Source organism: Dictyostelium discoideum, assembly GCF_000004695.1.
Source record: "Dictyostelium discoideum AX4 chromosome 2 chromosome, whole genome shotgun sequence".
Taxonomy (NCBI): Eukaryota; Evosea; class Eumycetozoa; order Dictyosteliales; family Dictyosteliaceae; genus Dictyostelium; species Dictyostelium discoideum.
In genome coordinates, this window is record NC_007088.5 from 6947052 (window position 1) to 6964948 (window position 17897).

The 17897-nt window shown below is 23.5% G+C and overlaps 6 protein-coding genes and 1 non-coding gene across 7 annotated transcripts; 2 read left to right on the forward strand and 5 right to left on the reverse strand.

The window, feature by feature from the left end:
* Nucleotides 1-230: 230 nt before the first annotated feature.
* DDB_G0276565 (hypothetical protein) lies at nt 231-914 on the reverse strand (the record flags this gene model as incomplete). The annotated part of the gene is made up of 1 exon (XM_638050.1): nt 231-914. The coding sequence occupies one exon, from the start codon at nt 912-914 to the stop codon at nt 231-233; it is 684 nt and encodes a 227-aa protein (XP_643142.1).
* A 196-nt stretch (nt 915-1110) lies between these two features.
* tRNA-Leu-UAA-4 lies at nt 1111-1193 on the reverse strand. The gene has a single exon. It is a non-coding gene; the product is annotated as a tRNA-Leu (tRNA).
* A 2830-nt stretch (nt 1194-4023) lies between these two features.
* DDB_G0276567 (hypothetical protein) lies at nt 4024-5394 on the reverse strand (the record flags this gene model as incomplete). The annotated part of the gene is made up of 5 exons (XM_638051.1): nt 4024-4088; nt 4173-4310; nt 4416-4676; nt 4791-5228; nt 5358-5394. 5 exons carry the CDS (start codon nt 5392-5394, stop codon nt 4024-4026), a joined length of 939 nt encoding a protein of 312 aa, XP_643143.1.
* Nucleotides 5395-7023: 1629 nt separating this feature from the next.
* Nucleotides 7024-8743, forward strand: DDB_G0276439 (glycoside hydrolase family 25 protein; the record flags this gene model as incomplete). The annotated part of the gene is made up of 4 exons (XM_638052.1): nt 7024-7627; nt 7730-7764; nt 7854-8250; nt 8337-8743. 4 exons carry the CDS (start codon nt 7024-7026, stop codon nt 8741-8743), a joined length of 1443 nt encoding a protein of 480 aa, XP_643144.1.
* A 489-nt stretch (nt 8744-9232) lies between these two features.
* rpl7 (S60 ribosomal protein L7) lies at nt 9233-10460 on the reverse strand (the record flags this gene model as incomplete). Its single annotated transcript, XM_638053.1, has 3 exons — nt 9233-9856; nt 9932-10034; nt 10447-10460. 3 exons carry the CDS (start codon nt 10458-10460, stop codon nt 9233-9235), a joined length of 741 nt encoding a protein of 246 aa, XP_643145.1.
* Nucleotides 10461-11307: 847 nt separating this feature from the next.
* Nucleotides 11308-12577, forward strand: DDB_G0276569 (hypothetical protein; the record flags this gene model as incomplete). The annotated part of the gene is made up of 2 exons (XM_638054.1): nt 11308-11731; nt 11826-12577. 2 exons carry the CDS (start codon nt 11308-11310, stop codon nt 12575-12577), a joined length of 1176 nt encoding a protein of 391 aa, XP_643146.1.
* Nucleotides 12578-12776: 199 nt separating this feature from the next.
* Nucleotides 12777-17414, reverse strand: usp7 (peptidase C19 family protein; the record flags this gene model as incomplete). The annotated part of the gene is made up of 6 exons (XM_638055.1): nt 12777-14902; nt 14980-15155; nt 15247-15443; nt 15524-15964; nt 16122-16551; nt 16864-17414. 6 exons carry the CDS (start codon nt 17412-17414, stop codon nt 12777-12779), a joined length of 3921 nt encoding a protein of 1306 aa, XP_643147.1.
* Between the last annotated feature and the right edge of the window lie 483 nt (nt 17415-17897).

Sequence of the window (17897 nt, forward strand, 5' to 3'; positions counted from 1 at the left end):
TGGAAGAGCTTATTCAGGAATACAAAAAACTTTGCAAAGTATTAGTTTTCTTGTTTTTATTATTTGTTTAATAGGAAGCGAGTAGGCGATATAAGTTTTTTTTTTTTTTTTTTTTTTTTTTTTTTTTAATATTGGATTAACAAGATTGATATATGTCCATCTGTGTTAATACGAGTTTTTATTTAATATTTATTTATAGGCTTATCATTTAAGCTGAAGGGTTATTTTAATCATATGAATTGATCAAAAGATATAATATTTGGGAGAGATGATTCTGGAATACAATAGTAATTAGCTGTTGTTTTTCTTAGCTTGATCGTTGAGGTGAGAAGGATCTTAGGATCTTTGAAATTATTATGGTCTTTTGCTGATAAGTTTTTCAGATCTTTTGCTTTTTTGATGTATTCTAGAGTGGCCAATTTGTGCCATTTCTTTAGAAGGGAGCTGTATGATAGTGATTCATTTGTTAAAGGATCTTCACTGTATATTTGATTGCAAATCCAAATCCAAATGTTGTGGAGGATAAGGGTCATTAGGTTTCTATATGCGAATGATCTGGTTAGATCATAGTCTATTGCTTTATAGTTCCATTCAAAGTATTCTTTGTGGAATCTGTGGTTGGCGTAATCTGCATTCACTTCTTGATCTTTTTTGGCTATCGGTGATAATTTTGGAGTTATTCTATTAATGAAATTGTTATTTTGCCTAATTCTTGTATGGTGCCAGTTTTTACCTTTGCCTGTGGTAATATAGATGAAATTTTTGAGTTTATTTATTTTTATGAATTGTTTTGTTTTCTTGCATGAGAAGAACAGGTGACCGTATGGGTCTTTGCTCATATCTTCTTTGCAGAGTGGGCATTGTTTGTTGTGAAGGTAGTTTATTGGAAGGCATCTGGCATGGAATCTAAACATTATGTCTCTTGTTTTAGGGTCTTTTATCTTCAGTATGTTGTTGAAGAGTTGATTATAGCTGTAGCCTCTTAAGTTTAGAGATGATTGGAATTCCGTTTTAGGGATGGTTGGATTTTGGTCTTGAATTGTGGTATACCATTCCCGAGGCATCACGGGAATCGAACCTATGGTTTATATTGACGACTTGTCAAAACATTGCAAGAGGCGAGATTCGAACTCGCGAACCGAATGGATGAGATCTTAAGTCACACGGATTTAACCAGACTTTCCTACCCTTGCTTTGATGAAATTTTATTTTTTTTAGTATCTTGTCGCCAAATACAATAAATTGCGTTATTCTGAAGAATAAATAAAAAAAAGTGGCCAAATACAATTTCCAATTCAAAAAAAAAAAAAAAAAAAAAAAATGCCAAATACAATAGGAAAAACAAACAACAACCTCTTTTTTTGGAACGCAAGTTAATCAGAAAATTTCCAGATTTTTAACTTTTTAAAGTAAAATAAAAAAAATAGAAAGAAAATAAGATGAAAATCACAAACAACACCACAAATATTAAGCAACACAAATGCCTACAAAAAATAAGCGAAATTGTCGATAAAACTCAAATAAAAAAAAAACAATTCAAATATGTCATCAACATCAACCACGAAGCCTACGATAAAATAAAAAAAGATTTAGAAAAAAGTTTGGACAAAAAAGATGTTTTAATCAAAAGTAATAATACAATTCAAAATTTGAAACAAAAAAAAAAAAAAAAAAAAAAAAGTAAACTAACCCTCTTTTAGAGACCCTGTAAAAAAACTACAAATAAAATTAGATCTAGCATCTCAAGGAGAAGCAACTAATAATTGCGTTATCCAATTCAAAAAAAAAAAAATAAAAATAAAAAAAAAAGCCAAATACAATATAAATAAAAAATCATTAACAAATCTAAAAAATTGTAATGCTTTTCTTTAAATTTAAGTTATATATTAAATTAAATAATATTTCAAATCTCATTCATTTTAAATAATTACTTCAAGATAAAAAAGATAAAAAGGAATTTTTAAAATTGGATTTTTCAAGATAATTTTTTATCCCACAAAATTCCAAAAAAAAAAATTTCACGATATAAATTATTCAGTTTTAACAGTTTTTAATTGAGGGAGGCCGTTCTTATCAATAAACCTTACAGACACCGGTAAAATCTGCATTGCCAACGTTCGGCAAACAAATTCAATCAATATAATAAGTAACTTAACACTTGCCTTTTTTAAAAAATTTTTTGGACTCATATTTGAAAAATGACAGAAATCCTTGATTCGATTCTGTACTATCCTTGATTCGATTCTGTACTGTGGAAAACATCGAGTTCGACAATAAAGATAAAAGCCACTATTCTAAAAGCCTTTGCACTATCTAAATTAACATACTACTCATATGTAGAATGCTTTAACGTTGATGAAATAAAGTAACAAATAAATTGGTATAATTGTTTTTATCAGAACCAAACAATAGAAATTCAAGTAGTTTTAAGTAATAAATCAAATGCCAACTAAAAGAGCCCGATATCCAATGAGTGAAGGAAAGTGGGACATATGGAACATTGACCAGAGACAATCCACTCAGAAACTATTGGAGATTAACCAATTCATGCACGATTCATTAACAAAATCAATTGTCTCCTCTGACCATTAGAGCTGGGAATATCAATTCACAAAAAACATATTCACATCTAAATATCTTTAAACCAATCTTGAAAACAACATAAGAAAGAAAAGAGCCATCTATACTCAGATCCTAACACCGATTAAAAACAATAATAACCAACCATTATCACAAACAGATTGGTACGACGAAATTCATAAACAACACGCCAACATTCCAAAGATCGGATTTCAATGGACACTCAATTTGAGAGGTTATCATAGCTATGGTCAAATATTCAAAAACATTCTTTTAATAAAAGATCCAAAAACAAAAGACACGTAGTTCAGATTTCACGCAAGATGTTTATCATTAAACTATCTCTATAATAAATATTGTACTCTTTGTAATGAAAATTTAGGAAATGATCCTTATGGTCATCTCTTCTTTAATTGTAAGAAAACACCAGAATTTCTAGAATCAAGCAAATTGAAAACCTCATATTCATTGAATGAGGTCGAGTCACACATTCGACCCACCAAAGGACCAGATACAAAAACAATAATTTTTTAACAGAATTCCACCAAATATGAAGAAGGATCATGAGGATAAGATAAACTACTCAAATCTAGATTCCACTAAGAATACTTTGAATGGTGATATGAATGTGTTAATTATGAGCTATTCAAAACCTTTGAAGAAATAAACATAATGGCATTAATAATTCATGACATCCGGGTTTTGGCCTGTAATCAATAGTATAGCGATGAACCCTCTATAGGTGAAAAACTATCATCCACAAACCTTCTTAATAAAATGTTTCAAACTAACCACTTTGGAATATATTAAAAAAGCAAAAAACTTAAAATCGACTATTTCAAAAGGTCCGAACAATTTTAAAGATCCAAACGATTTCCTTAAACAAATAATTAAATTAAGAAAATCAAATTGCAAACACTACTGTATTCCAAATCTAGTCTTATTGGATCAATTAATTTTAAAATACTAACTGCTATTTTAAAAACACAACAAACTATCATTTAATTATTTATTTACTGTATAAAAAAAAAAAAAAAAAAAAAAAAAAAAATATTAATAATAATAGTAATATCATCTTTTTTAAAAATCAAAATTCTGTATTAGATAATTCAAACTAAAACAATATCTGTATTAGAACATTTAGATTAATTAATAAAATATATATATAATATAAAAATTAAATAAATATTAAATACTAAAGTTTTTAATTCAATTTATTTAAAAATATATGTATTTATTACAGATTTTTTTTTTTTTTTATTTTTTTTTTTTTTGTTTTTCTTGTTATTTTTAATTGATACTTAAATAGTTGGTTGGATGGTTTTTTTTCTTTTTATTTTTTTTTTTTTTTTTTTTTTGTTATCTAATGATGTAAGGATAGATATAATATATAAAAAATTCACCATTATTTGCGTGTATGTTGTTGTTGTTGTTGTTTTTTGTTTATTTATTCCATTCTAAATATTTTGGTGAACCAAGTACTCTTGGGCTGATCTTGTGTTTAATAGCTATGTTATTTTTTAAAAAATGAATAAAGTGTTAGTTTTAAAAAAAAAAAAAATTTATTGTTTTATTTTTTTTATTTTACTTACCAAATACGACACCTTGAACGAAACAAATAATACCAACAATAATGTAAGCATAACCTAAAAATGGATTTTTACCACCAATCCATGAAGTTGTTGATAAAACTACATATTTTTTACCATCAAATGAAGCAACTGGGTATTCTATATTTTATAAAAGTATTGAAATATAGGTTAACTTGGGACTATTTCTTTATTTAAAAATAAAATAATAAATAATAATAATAATAATAATAAATTAAAACTTACTATTATCAATTCTAATTTGAATGGTACCACTCAATGGACCATTTTGACCATGATAAATTCTGTAAAGTTTTTTAAAATCTGGTAAAGCAGCAGTTCTCATCCAAACAATGAAATCTTCATCTTCAAAATTTGAAAAATTAATTACACCTACACCATTCTCTGGGTAATTTTTAAACTTCTTATCAATATCTGATTGCCATGCAATACCTTTTTTGGTTAAATTTATTAAATTACCTGAAGCATCTGCTAATGAAATTGAATCTATTTTAATCAAAATAATAAAAAAAAGTTTAAATTTTAATAATAAATTCCATTTCTCTTTGAAACTACATGTATATATATAAAGATTGTTTTTATAATTTTTTAAAATCATACCATTAAAAACACTATTTGCAATTAAACCACATGGAACTAAAATCTTATTAACATCTTCAGAACCATCAGTTGTAATTAATGGTTCACAATCCTTTAATTTACTGAAATCTGTTACTTCAATACCTCTAAGTTGATCATCATTTCTTGATTTTACATATCTACGATGGTTTTGATAAAAGTTATCCAATTTATAATACAAATAAACTGGTGATTCCATTTCAGTTGGGAGTGTATAATTAATTGTACATTTTTGTCCTAATTGACAATTTGGATTATCGTCATATCTAATTACATGTTCTAACACCTTATTTGATGAATTGATAATTGCTGCTCCAATTGGTATAAAAACAATACCAATAACAATAAATGCAATAATTACTGGTCCTGGTGTTAAAATTGGTTCCCATGCTTTTAATCTTTGTTGTTTAAATGCGGTATCTTTTTTTTATTATTTTATTATTATTAGTAATATAGAAAAAAAAAAAAAAAAAAAAAACATATTAATAATTTTTATTTTTATTTTTTTTTTATTTATTTTTTTTTTTTCTCGTTATTGTCAATACTTACTAGCCGGTCTTTTAGATGAATCTTTGTCAATGGCCATTTTTTAAAGAATATTACTCTTTCTTATATTATATAACTATATTTAAATCAATGTTTGTTTAATTAATAGTTAATGAATTATAAAAATAAATAATAAATAATAAATAATAAATTATATGTTTGTGTTAATGTTGGTTTTTTTTTTTTTTTAATGTGTGAATTTTTTTTTTTTTTATTTTTTTTTTTTTTTTTCAAAAAAATAAAAATTTAAAAATTAATTCCACAAGTTTGTGTGGGGTGGTGTGCTTGTGTGTTATTATAAAAACAATTGTTTTGATATAGTTATTTATAAAAATAATTCAATTGTGATGATAATAAAATAAAATTAAAAAAAGAGATGTTTTGTAAAATTTTTTTTTTTTTGTGATTTTTTTTTTTTTTTATTTTTAATTTTAATTTTAATTATTATTATTATTATTTATTTTATTATTTATTTTATTTTTTTGTTATTATTTTAGGGTGTCTCTTTTGAACTGGAAAAGAGATTTAAAATCAGTTATATAATATATTACCTATTTAAGATTTTAATTATACAATATTGATGTATTTTACAGATTTTTTTTTTTTTTTATTTTATTTAATACTTTTTTTTTAGTTTTTATTTTTTTACTATTTTTTTATTTTTTATTTTTATTTTTTTTTTTTTGGTTATTTATAATATTATAAAGATAGTATAAGAAGGTTGGATAAGAAAATTGAATAAAAAAAATGAAAAATAAAAAATAAAAAAAAATAAAAAAAATAAAAAAAAATAAAAAATCGAACCTTAATTAAAAAAAATAAAAAATAAAATAAAATAAAATAAAATAAAAAATAAATTAATTTTTTTTCTTTTTTATTTTTTTGTTTTTTTTTTTATTTTATTTTTTTTTTATTTTTTTTTTATTTTTTTTTCTATTTTAATATTATTGTTTTAAAAAAATAAAAAAAAAATAAAAAAATAAAATGAAAAACATTTCCTAATTAAAAAAAAGATTTAATTTATTTTTGATAATTAATCGTCCCTCTTTTTTAATCATAAAAATCAACCAAACAAGAATTTAGAGTTTTGGTCAAACTTTAAGATTTTAAAAATTTTACATTTTCCATTTATGATCAATAAAAAAATAAATATCAAGATGATTAAATATTTGGCTAAAAGATAATGATCAATAATAATTAATAATAATAATAATAATAGTAAATAGATAATATATAGATAAATATAAACAAATATATAAATAAATTTAAATAAATAAGTAGTTATTAAGCAAAATATATAATTCAATAATGGAAAATTGCCTCGTGCAAAATTAACTTATTTTAATGTGTTTTTATTTATTTATTTTTTTTTTTTTTTTTTTTTTTTTTTATTGGTGACTTTTGGCTATGGTATTTTCAAAATACTTTTCTGAAAAAAACAAAAAAAAAAAAAAAAAGAAATTAAAAAAAAAAGAAAAGTTTTTGGAAAACGTTAGTGATTAAACTCGAGAAAAATATCTATTTTTTATTTTATTTTATATTTTTTTAAAAAAAAAGTAAAAAAAAAGTAAAAAAAAAGTAAAAAAACAGTAAAGAAATTTTTTATTTTTACTTTTAAAAAAAAAAATATCATATTTTATTTTATATATATATATAAAAATAGAAAAAAATGAATAAATTAATTTTATCTATTCTTTCTGTTTTATTAATTGTTTCAATTGCTTCAGCTGGAAATGGTATTGATATTTCATCAGGAACCAATCCATCATCAAGTGATCTTGCATGTTTAGCTAAACAAAACTCAAAAATTATTGTCCAAACTTGGTCAGGTGGTTATGGTTTTAATTCAAACGTACCATCAATTGTTCAAGCAGCCAAATCAGCTGGATTAAGTGTTGATTTATATGCATTTTTATGTTCACAATGTAGTGGTATTACAGACCCAGCAGAAGCAATTAAAACATTGGTTTCAAAATTAAATGGAGTCAAATATGGTACTTTATGGATTGACGTTGAACAATGTAATGGTTGTTGGAGTAGTACATTATCAAGCAATGCTCAATATGTTCAAACAGCAGTACAAACCGCCTCACAATTGGGTGTAAATGTTGGTGTATATTCAAGCGAAGGTGAATGGCCACAAACAGTTGGTTCATTAACCTCTTTATCATCATTCCCATTATGGTATGCTCATTATGATAATAATCCAAGTTTTAGTGATCAAGGTTATAATTTTGGTGGTTGGTCTAAAGCTGTCATGAAACAATATCAAGGTAATTAAATTTTAATTTTTAATATATATATATATATATATATATATATTTAGTATTTATATTTTAATATTAATATTTAATTTTAAAATTTCAATATTATAGGTACAACTACCCAATGTGGTGTTAGTGTTGATTTGGTATGTTTAATTTATTTTTTATTTTTTATTTTTTATTTTTTGTTATCATTTAATTAATTTGTGATATTATTATTATTTTTTATTTTTAGAATTGGTTCCCAGGTAGTGGTTCATCAACAACTTCATCATCAGCAACCTCATCATCAACAACTGGAAGACCATTAACAAGTTCATCAGGTGCAGGTACTGGTGGTCATTCAAGTTCATCAGGTGCAGGAACTGGTGGTCACTCATCAACAACTGGTGGTCAAACCTCTGGTCAAACCTCTGGTCAAACCTCTGGTTCAAGTAATCAACCACTTTCATCTGGTAGTTCCCAAGATTCTTCAAATAGTGGATCAAGTAACCAACCACTTTCATCTGGTAGTTCACAAGATTCTTCAAATAGTGGATCAAGTAATCAACCACTTTCATCTGGTAGTTCACAAACATCTGGTCAAACATCAGGTTCAAGTAATCAACCACTTTCATCTGGTAGTTCACAAGGTATTTTTCACTATTAATTTTATTTCTTATATTTTATTTTTTTTAATTTCTCTAATAACTAACAACTATTTTATTTATTTTAATAGATTCTGGAAGTAATAGTGGAAGTCAAGGAACAACTGGTTCACAAAGTGGTTCAAGTAGTAGTAATCCATTAACCTCTGGATCACAAAGTGGTTCAAGTGGTAGCCAATCAACATCTTCTGGATCACAAAGTGGTTCAAGTGGTGCAACTGGAACATCTTCAACTGCTTCATCAACAAGCGCAACTGGATCATCTTCAACTGGTTCTTCAACTGGTTCATCAAGTGGTTCAAACGATAGTGGTTCAAATGACAGTGGCTCATCAAGCGGTTCAAACAACAGTGGTTCATCAAGCGGTTCAAACAACAGTGGTTCATCAAGCGGTTCAGCCTCAAGTTCAGGTTCATCAGGTTCATCAGGAAGTGGCAATTACACTTCTGGTTCAGGAAATGGCGCTTTTTTATTCTAAATTAAAAATAAAACATATAATATATATTAAAAACTTTTGTAAAGATAAAAAAAAAAAAAAAATTAAAAAAAAAAAAAAACATTTTAAATTACCAATATCTATTAATTTATTTAATTTTAAAACTGGATATTTTTTTTTTAAAAAAAAAAAAAAATAATAATAATTGCATATATATTTTTAAAATTAAACTCATTTTTATTTATTCATTAATAAAACTATTAATTATTGTTCATTTCCTTGGATGGAATAACACTGATTAATCAGTATTAAAAAAAAAAAAAATAAAAAAAAAAATAATTAAAAAATTCTCTTTTTTTTATTTTAATTCAAAAATTAATTTAGAAATAGATATTAAAACTTAAAAAAAATAAAACTAAAATACATTTTTTTTTGATTACCAAAACTACTTTTTTGCTACTACAACTAACTCTTTTTTTTTTTGTTTTTTGTTTTTTTATTTTATAAAAAATTAATATTTATTTTATCAATTTAGTTCATTCTGTGGATGAGGTTGTTGATTAAGTGTTCACGGTTACCAGCATCACCACCTTGGAGGAATGGAGTTTTCTTCATGTTGAAACCACCTCTTGGACAGTTTAATTTGAATGGCCATAAAGAGTTGTTAACTTGTTTGAAGTGTTTACCGCAAGTGGTGATTTCGTGGATGATATCTTCAACGCAAATGATACCGAATTTGCCGAGTTGTTTTTCAACCATATCGTTAGAGGTTAATGGGATTCTTTGACCGTCAATCTTTAAGTGACCTCTCTTGTAGATTAATTCTTTGATTGATTTGAGATTTGGGAAACCATAAGCAACGTATGGTTCAACAAGTTTGAGCATGTTGATTGAAGCTTTGTTTAATTTGACAAAGACACCATTGTTTAATTGTAAGAGTCTGAGGAGCTTTAAGACCTTTCTTGGCTTTGGTGAGACACCGTTGATACCTCTAATACGGATGACAAAGGCAACTTTGGCAGCTGGTGGGACGTAGAAAGTACCAGAGTTTTTGGCGATTCTGTTTAAACGGATGGCTTCACGTTCGGTTTTGTGGTATTCAGAAACGTATTTCTCAGCACGTTTGAAATAGACAGAGTTTAATCTGCTGTTTCTCTAATAAAAATAAAAAAAATTCCAAATTAATAATTTATTCCCTAAATGTTTTAATTTCTAAATCCAATAACCTACCAATTGTTGAGCTCTTCCTAATTTAGCAACATCAACAGCTTTCTTTTGGGAGGTGGCTCTCTTTTTGAGAATGGATTCTGGGACTGGAGCAGTCTTGGTAGCTCTATATATTGTTAGTAGTAAATTTTAAATAATTAAAAAAAAAAAACGAAGTGTGATAAAAAATCTTTGACCATAGATTCCTTTCGTTTTTTCATTAAAATTGAAAAAAAGTTTCCATTTAAAATGGAAAAAACTATTCGAAATCTATGTTTGATTTATTCACCTATTAATTAAGCTTTAAATATATATTATGATATCAATTGATATGATACATGATATATATGGTTTAATCCAATTCTGTTCGAAGGATTTGCTAATCATCTCTATGTATATTTTCTCTCTCTATTATGTACTCTATATTGATTATTCCTAAAGATTGATGTTTAGTGATAAAGATTGATAGTGATTATTAATGGATATATGATTTATATGGGTGATTGAAATTATTATGAGAGAGATAATATAACATGTACACTTTTTGTGACATGGTGGTAGTTAGGCTGATAAAAACAAAAAACGTGAAAAAATTTCAAAAAAAAAAATTTCACTGTAGAAGGACTCGCTAAAAAAAAAAAAAATCAAAAAATTTTAAAAAAAAATTTTTTTTCGAAAAAAACGTTTTTCGCATCAAATTCCAGTTTATTATTTGATATCATTTAAACTTTTTTTTTTTTTTTTATTTTGGTTTCTAAAAAAAAAAAAAAGAAAAAAAAAAAATATTATAAAAATAGAATAACCAACTTTTTTATATCTATACTATTATAATAGTATTAAAAAAAAAAAAAACCTTTTTATTTATTACAATTATTATTTTATTTTATTTTTTGGTTTAAAAATTTTTGGTTTTTTGGTTTTTTTTTTTTTTTTTTTCTGCTTGCATTTCATTTAATTTTTTTTTTTTAAAGAATAATAATTAATATTTGAACACAAAATTAAAACAAAAGAATTAAAATAAAATAACATTTCTTAAAAAAAAATAAATGAAATACAAACGGAAAAAAAAAAAAAAAAAAAAAAAAGGAACCATTTTTTTGTTAGAAAAATTATAATTGATTTGCTTTAATTTTCCGTTGATTTAATGTTAAAAAATATTTTTAAATAAGTGATAACATAAAAGACCCAAATCTCATTTATTTAGTCAATAAATGAGATTTGAATCCCAATTTGGTTTTTTTTTTTTTTTTTTTTTTTTTTTTTTTCATTTTTTTCTCTTTTTTATTTTTTATTTTTTTTTTAATTTCAATAATTTCACATTTTTTTTTTACTTTTTTTTATTTTCTTTTTTTTATTTTTTTTCTCATTTATAAAATCAACGAAAAATTAAATAAAAAAAAATGTCATCAACGATTGTATCATCAATTGGTAGTAATTCATTTACTAAAGTATTTAGTAGTAGTGGTAGTGATGCAGTTGGAGGATTAATTTTATTAGAAGATAGTTTAGAATCATCATCTCAACATTTATTAAATCATTTATATTCTTTATGGTTACCAACAATATCAAAACAACATAGAAATATTTGGTTTTTAAATTTTAGTTCAACCATTTCTGAATATAAACAATTATCAAAAAAATATAATAATTGTAATTTTATAGTTATTGATTATTATTCAGATTCATTTGGTTGGAATAATAATAATAATAATAATAGTAATAATAATAATATAACAGAGAATTTACAACAAATTCCAATGATTTTTAAATCTGTAAAACATGATTCAGCTTCAATTATTAAAGATATTCAAAATGTTTATAATTGTAAATTAATATTTTTTAAATAATTCAATTAAAATAGTATATATATATATATATATTATTTTTTTACTAATATAATAATAAAAAATGTACACAGGTGTACCAAATAAATTTAAAGAAAATCCAATAATTTTAATAAATTCAATATCAACATTAATTTTAAAGAGTGGATTATCAGATACATGTAATTTAATTAGATCATTAACAAATTATAATTTTAATAAAGTAAAGCAAGATAAAGAGAAACAAGAAAAGGAACAAAAAGAACAACAAGATAATAATAATAATAATAATAAAAAAAAGATTGAAAAAATTAATAAAATTGAAACAGGTATTGAAGGTAGTGTTAGTAATAGAATAAAGATGGAGAAATCATTTAGTTGTATATTTGCAATCTTACATACAGATTTACATGAATATGAACAATCCGTTCAAAAACAATTACAATATATATCATCAGTTTCAATTCAAGTTACACCATTATCAGCCAAATTAAAATATTCAGAATCTTTACCACATCCATACGAATCAACAATTACATTGATCACTAAAAAACGTTCAGGCAGAGTCGTTAGAAATGTAGAATACTATTATATAAATAATGCCACTGGTAAGGTTGAATTTGATTCTGCTGAATCATTACAAACCAAACAAGAGGAACAAGAACCTGATCCAACTCAAAATTTATCATTTAATCTTAAATTAACTGAAGATGAAAAACAAGCTAGAGATTCTGTAGTTTTACCATATAGACATCAAGGTAATAATAATGAACAAACTTTATTAATTGAAGATCCAGATGATGAAGATTTTGATGATGAAGATCCTGATGATGATTTAGATATTTAAAAAAAAAAAAAAAAAAAAAACAAAAAACAAATAAATTAATATAAATTAAAATAACAAATCTCTTTTTTTTTTTTTTGTACAATTTTATAAAATTTTATTTAATTATTTATATATATATTTTTTTTTTATTTTTTTCTTTTTATTATTATTATTGTTATTTTAATATTTATTTTTTTTAGGTTGAATGAAAAAGTTATTTTTAACCTAAGATTTTAATTGCTTTTTGTTGATTTTTATTATGAGTATTTGAATGTTCTAAGCCAATAAAAGTATTTACAGCATTCCAATCAATATTAGTACCAATTGAACCATCATCTGGAATGTATTCAACTTTATCACCTCTAATGATTGAAATCTTCCATCTTGAGAATTCTTTGGAAGATAAAGATTTTGATCCACCCAATTTCGCATATAATCTTGTTCTAAGTGATTGACAAGATTCACCAGGTTTATAAAGTATTGTCATTGGTGAGCCATGGAATAATGGATAATTATGTTCTCTACTATAATGAACTACAAATACAACTCTTTCTCCATTTTTTGGATTCATCTCTTCATCTGATATCATCTCTGCTCTCAATGCTGAAGAATCACCAATTGAGCAAACATCTTCGTCTGTTAATATCTTTTCAACTCTATATCCTCTAATTTCAATAAGTCTAATTTTATTTGAATCAATTGTTTCAATATCAAAATTATTATTATTCTCTTGTTTTTGATTTTCATTATCTTGTTGTTGTTGTTGTTGTTGTTGTTGTTGTTGTTGTTGTTGTTGTTGTTGTTGTTGTTGTTGATTATTATTATTTATAACTATACCATTCGTTTGTTGTTGTTGTTGTTGTTGTTGTTGTAAATTATTATTATTATTTTGTTGTTTATAATTTAATTTAATAGTTTTTAAAAATTCATTAATTAATTCTTTAACATCACCAACTCTTAATACCCAAACTGAAATGATTTCAAATTCATTTGTAAAAGGTTTTTGCCAAGTGATTTTAAAGTTTCTTTTGATTTCACAATCTTTAACTGGAATATTTAAGATTTCAAAGTAGAGTAAATCAGTTAATTTATTTGTACTTGATAACATATCATACAATGGTATATTATCATTTGGTTTGATTGGAGAGATTGGAGCGGCCATATTTTGTTTACACATTAACCTAATGTTTTCAGAGTTTGCACCAACTAGTGTCGCAATCTTTGCAGTGATTTCAGAGTATTTCATTTGTTTTGAGAATTCACAATTGAATTGAACTTGACTATTATCTACTTGTTTAATCTTTACAACTTTTGTATTTATGATATATTGAAAGTAGTCAATGACTGTTGGTAAATTGAATTTATTTGGAGAGGCAACTTGTTTTTGAAATACTAAAATATCACCACTTAACATTTCACACTTTGTCAATGTTTCATTTGGTTTAATTGGTTGAATATTTGATGAAGTAATCTCCTCATAGACTAACAATGGTGTATTAATTGGTAAACCTGCCAATTGACATAGTTGTGGGAAGACACTAGATGCCTTTAAACTAATATCCAATACTTTTGATCCTAAAAACTTTAAACTTTTAGTCTCTGGATCATAAAATTTAAAAAATAATAATGCACTAGTTTCATTATCCTTATCGATTTTTGGGAAAAATGAATTCATATTATCTACAATTTGATTATTATTATTATTGTGATGGTGATGATGCTGATGCTGATTTATACCACTATTAATTTGATTTATTCCACCAGTTAAACCACTGTTAACATTATTATTATTGTTATTATTATTATTATTATTATTATTATTGTTGTTATTATTACTATTATTATTATTAATATTATTATTAGCTAAAATATAATTATTACCATTTGAAGTTGGTGCAATTAATGGTCTTGGATTAAAACAAATCTCTAAATGTAATCTTATATCGCCATTCATTCTAGCACGAATTAAATTTAAAGACGTATCATCTTGTTCTGGATACTTTTCAATTCTATGAGTTCTGTTTCTTCTAGTTGTCCAAGCCCAAATTCTTTGTCTTTCAACTGGAATACCATATTGGGCAGTAATTTGTTTCTTAAAATGACCAATACTCATATTATCATGAGTCTTTTTAAATGTTTTTGGTGGGAATCTCTCGAAATCAATTAAATCAAATGATTTATGATCAGTAAAATCTTCATCTCTAGTAAGTCTAAGTTGAAATGTTTGTTCATTCTCTCTCATTTCATCCTTTTCAATTCTAGATTTCAAATGTTCTGGTATTTCTGTTTCATCAATTGTTCTAGTTAATTGGTCATAACAATTATTTCTAAAATAAACTAACATATCTATAGATAAATTTAAATTTTGTAAAATAATTAATAATTTATTATTTTATTAATTAATTATATAAGTGTATACATACAAGCATTATCACTTCTACCTGGTCTAATACCAAAATCAGAACCAAATGATTCATCTGAAACTCTATCAAATGTTGATTTTGTAACTTCATCATCATCAAATTTGAACCATTCTCCATTTGATTTAATAAATGCATAATAATGACCATTATGTAAATCACCTGAATGAATTAATACACTTTTAATTTTTAATTTTTTTTTTTTATAGTTAGTTTTTATTTTATGAAAAATAAATAATAACAATATATATATATATATATATACATTACCTTTGTAAAGTATAAATATAAGAAAGTGATTTATCAGCACCTTCATCTAAATAACGATTTAAATCTAATGTATCTGGGAATTTGTATTTATCATTAATTTTAACATTTTCATCTCTAATTGGATCATATTCAAATCTTTTCAAATGTAAATTTAAAACTGGTGGTAATGATAAAAATTTGACACCTTTGTTTGCATTCTAAATAATAGTTTAAAAAAAAAAAAAAAAAAACAAAGTTAATAAAATAAAATAAAATAAAATAATTTAATTAAACTTACTTGTAAACCAAAACCTTCAGCGAAATATTGATTTGAACCATCTAGTCTTTCAGTTTCTGTATATTTATCAAATGAAGCAATTATATCTTTACAACCTTTAACATTTAAAGAAAGGTCATAAAAGTATTCATCACTTTTTGATTCAAATGATACTTTTTCACATTTAATAAAGTTTTTGATTTTTCCACGAAATAAATCATCAACTGTACCTTCAGCTTTGGTACCCTTCATCTTATCATTTAAATTATCACACAAGACACGATTTAATTCTTGAACATCATGTTGTGTGAAAATATCCATTGTATCCCATCCAAAACTTTTCGTTAATTCTTTAGTTCCAACTGCTTTATCTCCAAATTGTAATTTAAAAAATATTCTCTGTAATGCTAATGATATACTTTTTGTTGGATCATCTGAAATTGTTGGTAATTCATAAACTGCCTTTGGAATAATAATAATATTAAAAAAAAAAAAAAAAAAAAAAAAAAAGTTAATTATTATTATTATTATTATTATTATTATTATTATTATTATTATTATTATTATTATTATTATTATTTTATAATGTTAATTTTAAAATTGAAATTGAAATTATTACTCTTCTAAATGGTGAAATATGAAACAATGCCTGTAATAATGAATTCATATAACAAGTTGCACCTTGATTTTGTAAACCAACATAACCAGTAATTTTTTTACTATCATAACTTGAAGAATCAATACAACTGTATGCTTGAACTACTTCAACATTAATAATAAAACCATCATCAATCATATAGCCTTGTTCTGGATCTAACAATGTTTGAATATCCATAAATCTATTGAATCCCCAATCTACACCTTTTGAATTAAATAAATGATCTGATATTTTTCTAACATTTTTTTCTGGATTCTTTTGATTTAAAATTTCTAATGTAAATGATGCTTTAATATTTGGATGTCCAGGTTGTTGAACTTCAAGTAAATCTAAAAAGAGCGATATATCTTTATTATCTGTATTATTACCTTTTGGGAATACATATAATCTCCTATTGATTTTAAAAATAAAAAATTAAAATAGAATGAAAAAAAAAGGGAAAATAAACAATTAATAAATCTTTTTTTAAAATCTTTTTTTTTTTTTTTTTTTTTTTTTTTTTTAAAAAAATTAATGTAGAAAAAATTATTATTGTTTATTTTTTTTTTTTTTTTTTTTTTTTTTTTCTTTTTTTTTTTTTTACTTTTACTTTGTGTTTTTATTCTTATAAAAATTCTTTTTTTATTTATTTTTTTTTTATTATTTTTTTTTTTATTATTTTTTTTTTTATTATTTTTTTTTTATTATTTTTTTTTATACATACCAAGTTAAATCTAAAATTGTTTGAGTCTCTGTATAAAATGGTTTATCTTTTTGTGAAAAATTTGTTACTTTGTATGCAGTTTTGGTGGGTCTTGGTGTTGGTATAATATTTATAGCAGCAGGAGCTGCACTATTATCATTATTATCAATAGTATTTTCACTATTCTCTACTGAGTTATTATTATTTTTATCATTATTATCATTATTATTATTATCATTATTATCATTATTATTATTATCATTATTATCAATAGTATTTTCACTATTCTCTACTGGGCTATTATTATTATTATTATTATTATTATTATTATTATTATTATTATTATTACTATTATTTACAGGTTGTGCTCCATTTACAGAGTCTGGTGAAGATATCATTGGTGTATTATTACTTGGGTTATTTTCATTTTGTGTATTACTATTATTATTATTATTATTATTATTATTATTTTGAGGAGGTGATAGAGTTGTGACCTCTTTTAAAATATTAAGTTGTTGTTGTGGATGTGGCTGACCATTATTTTTATTCTCATCTAATATAATATTATTCATATTTGATGTGTGCGAACGTGTATGTCACAAAATATAAAAAAAAAAAAAATAAATAAAAAAATAAAAAATGAAAAAAAAAAATTAATTAAAAAAAAAAAAAAAAAAAAATATAAAAAAAATAAATTAAAAAATTTGTTTGAAAAAAAATAAAAGAAAAAATAAAAAAAAAAAAAAAAAAAAATAATTGGTTTTGATAAGTTTTGTTTATTTTATTTTAATTATTTTTTTTTGTCCAAAAAAAGTTAATTAATTTCCAAATTTGTTCGTAATATTATTTTTGTGTGGAAATCTGTTTCATAGCTGAGTGTGAAATTAATTTGTATTGATTTAAATAATTTCCAATAACCAAATAATTTAATTATTAAAAAAAAAAAAGAGGAGTAGGTTATTTTTTACCATCACATATGTGATTTTAAAATTACCTATCTTTATTTAATATAATTTAGTTATTATAATTTAGTTATTTGAAAAAAAAAAAAAAAA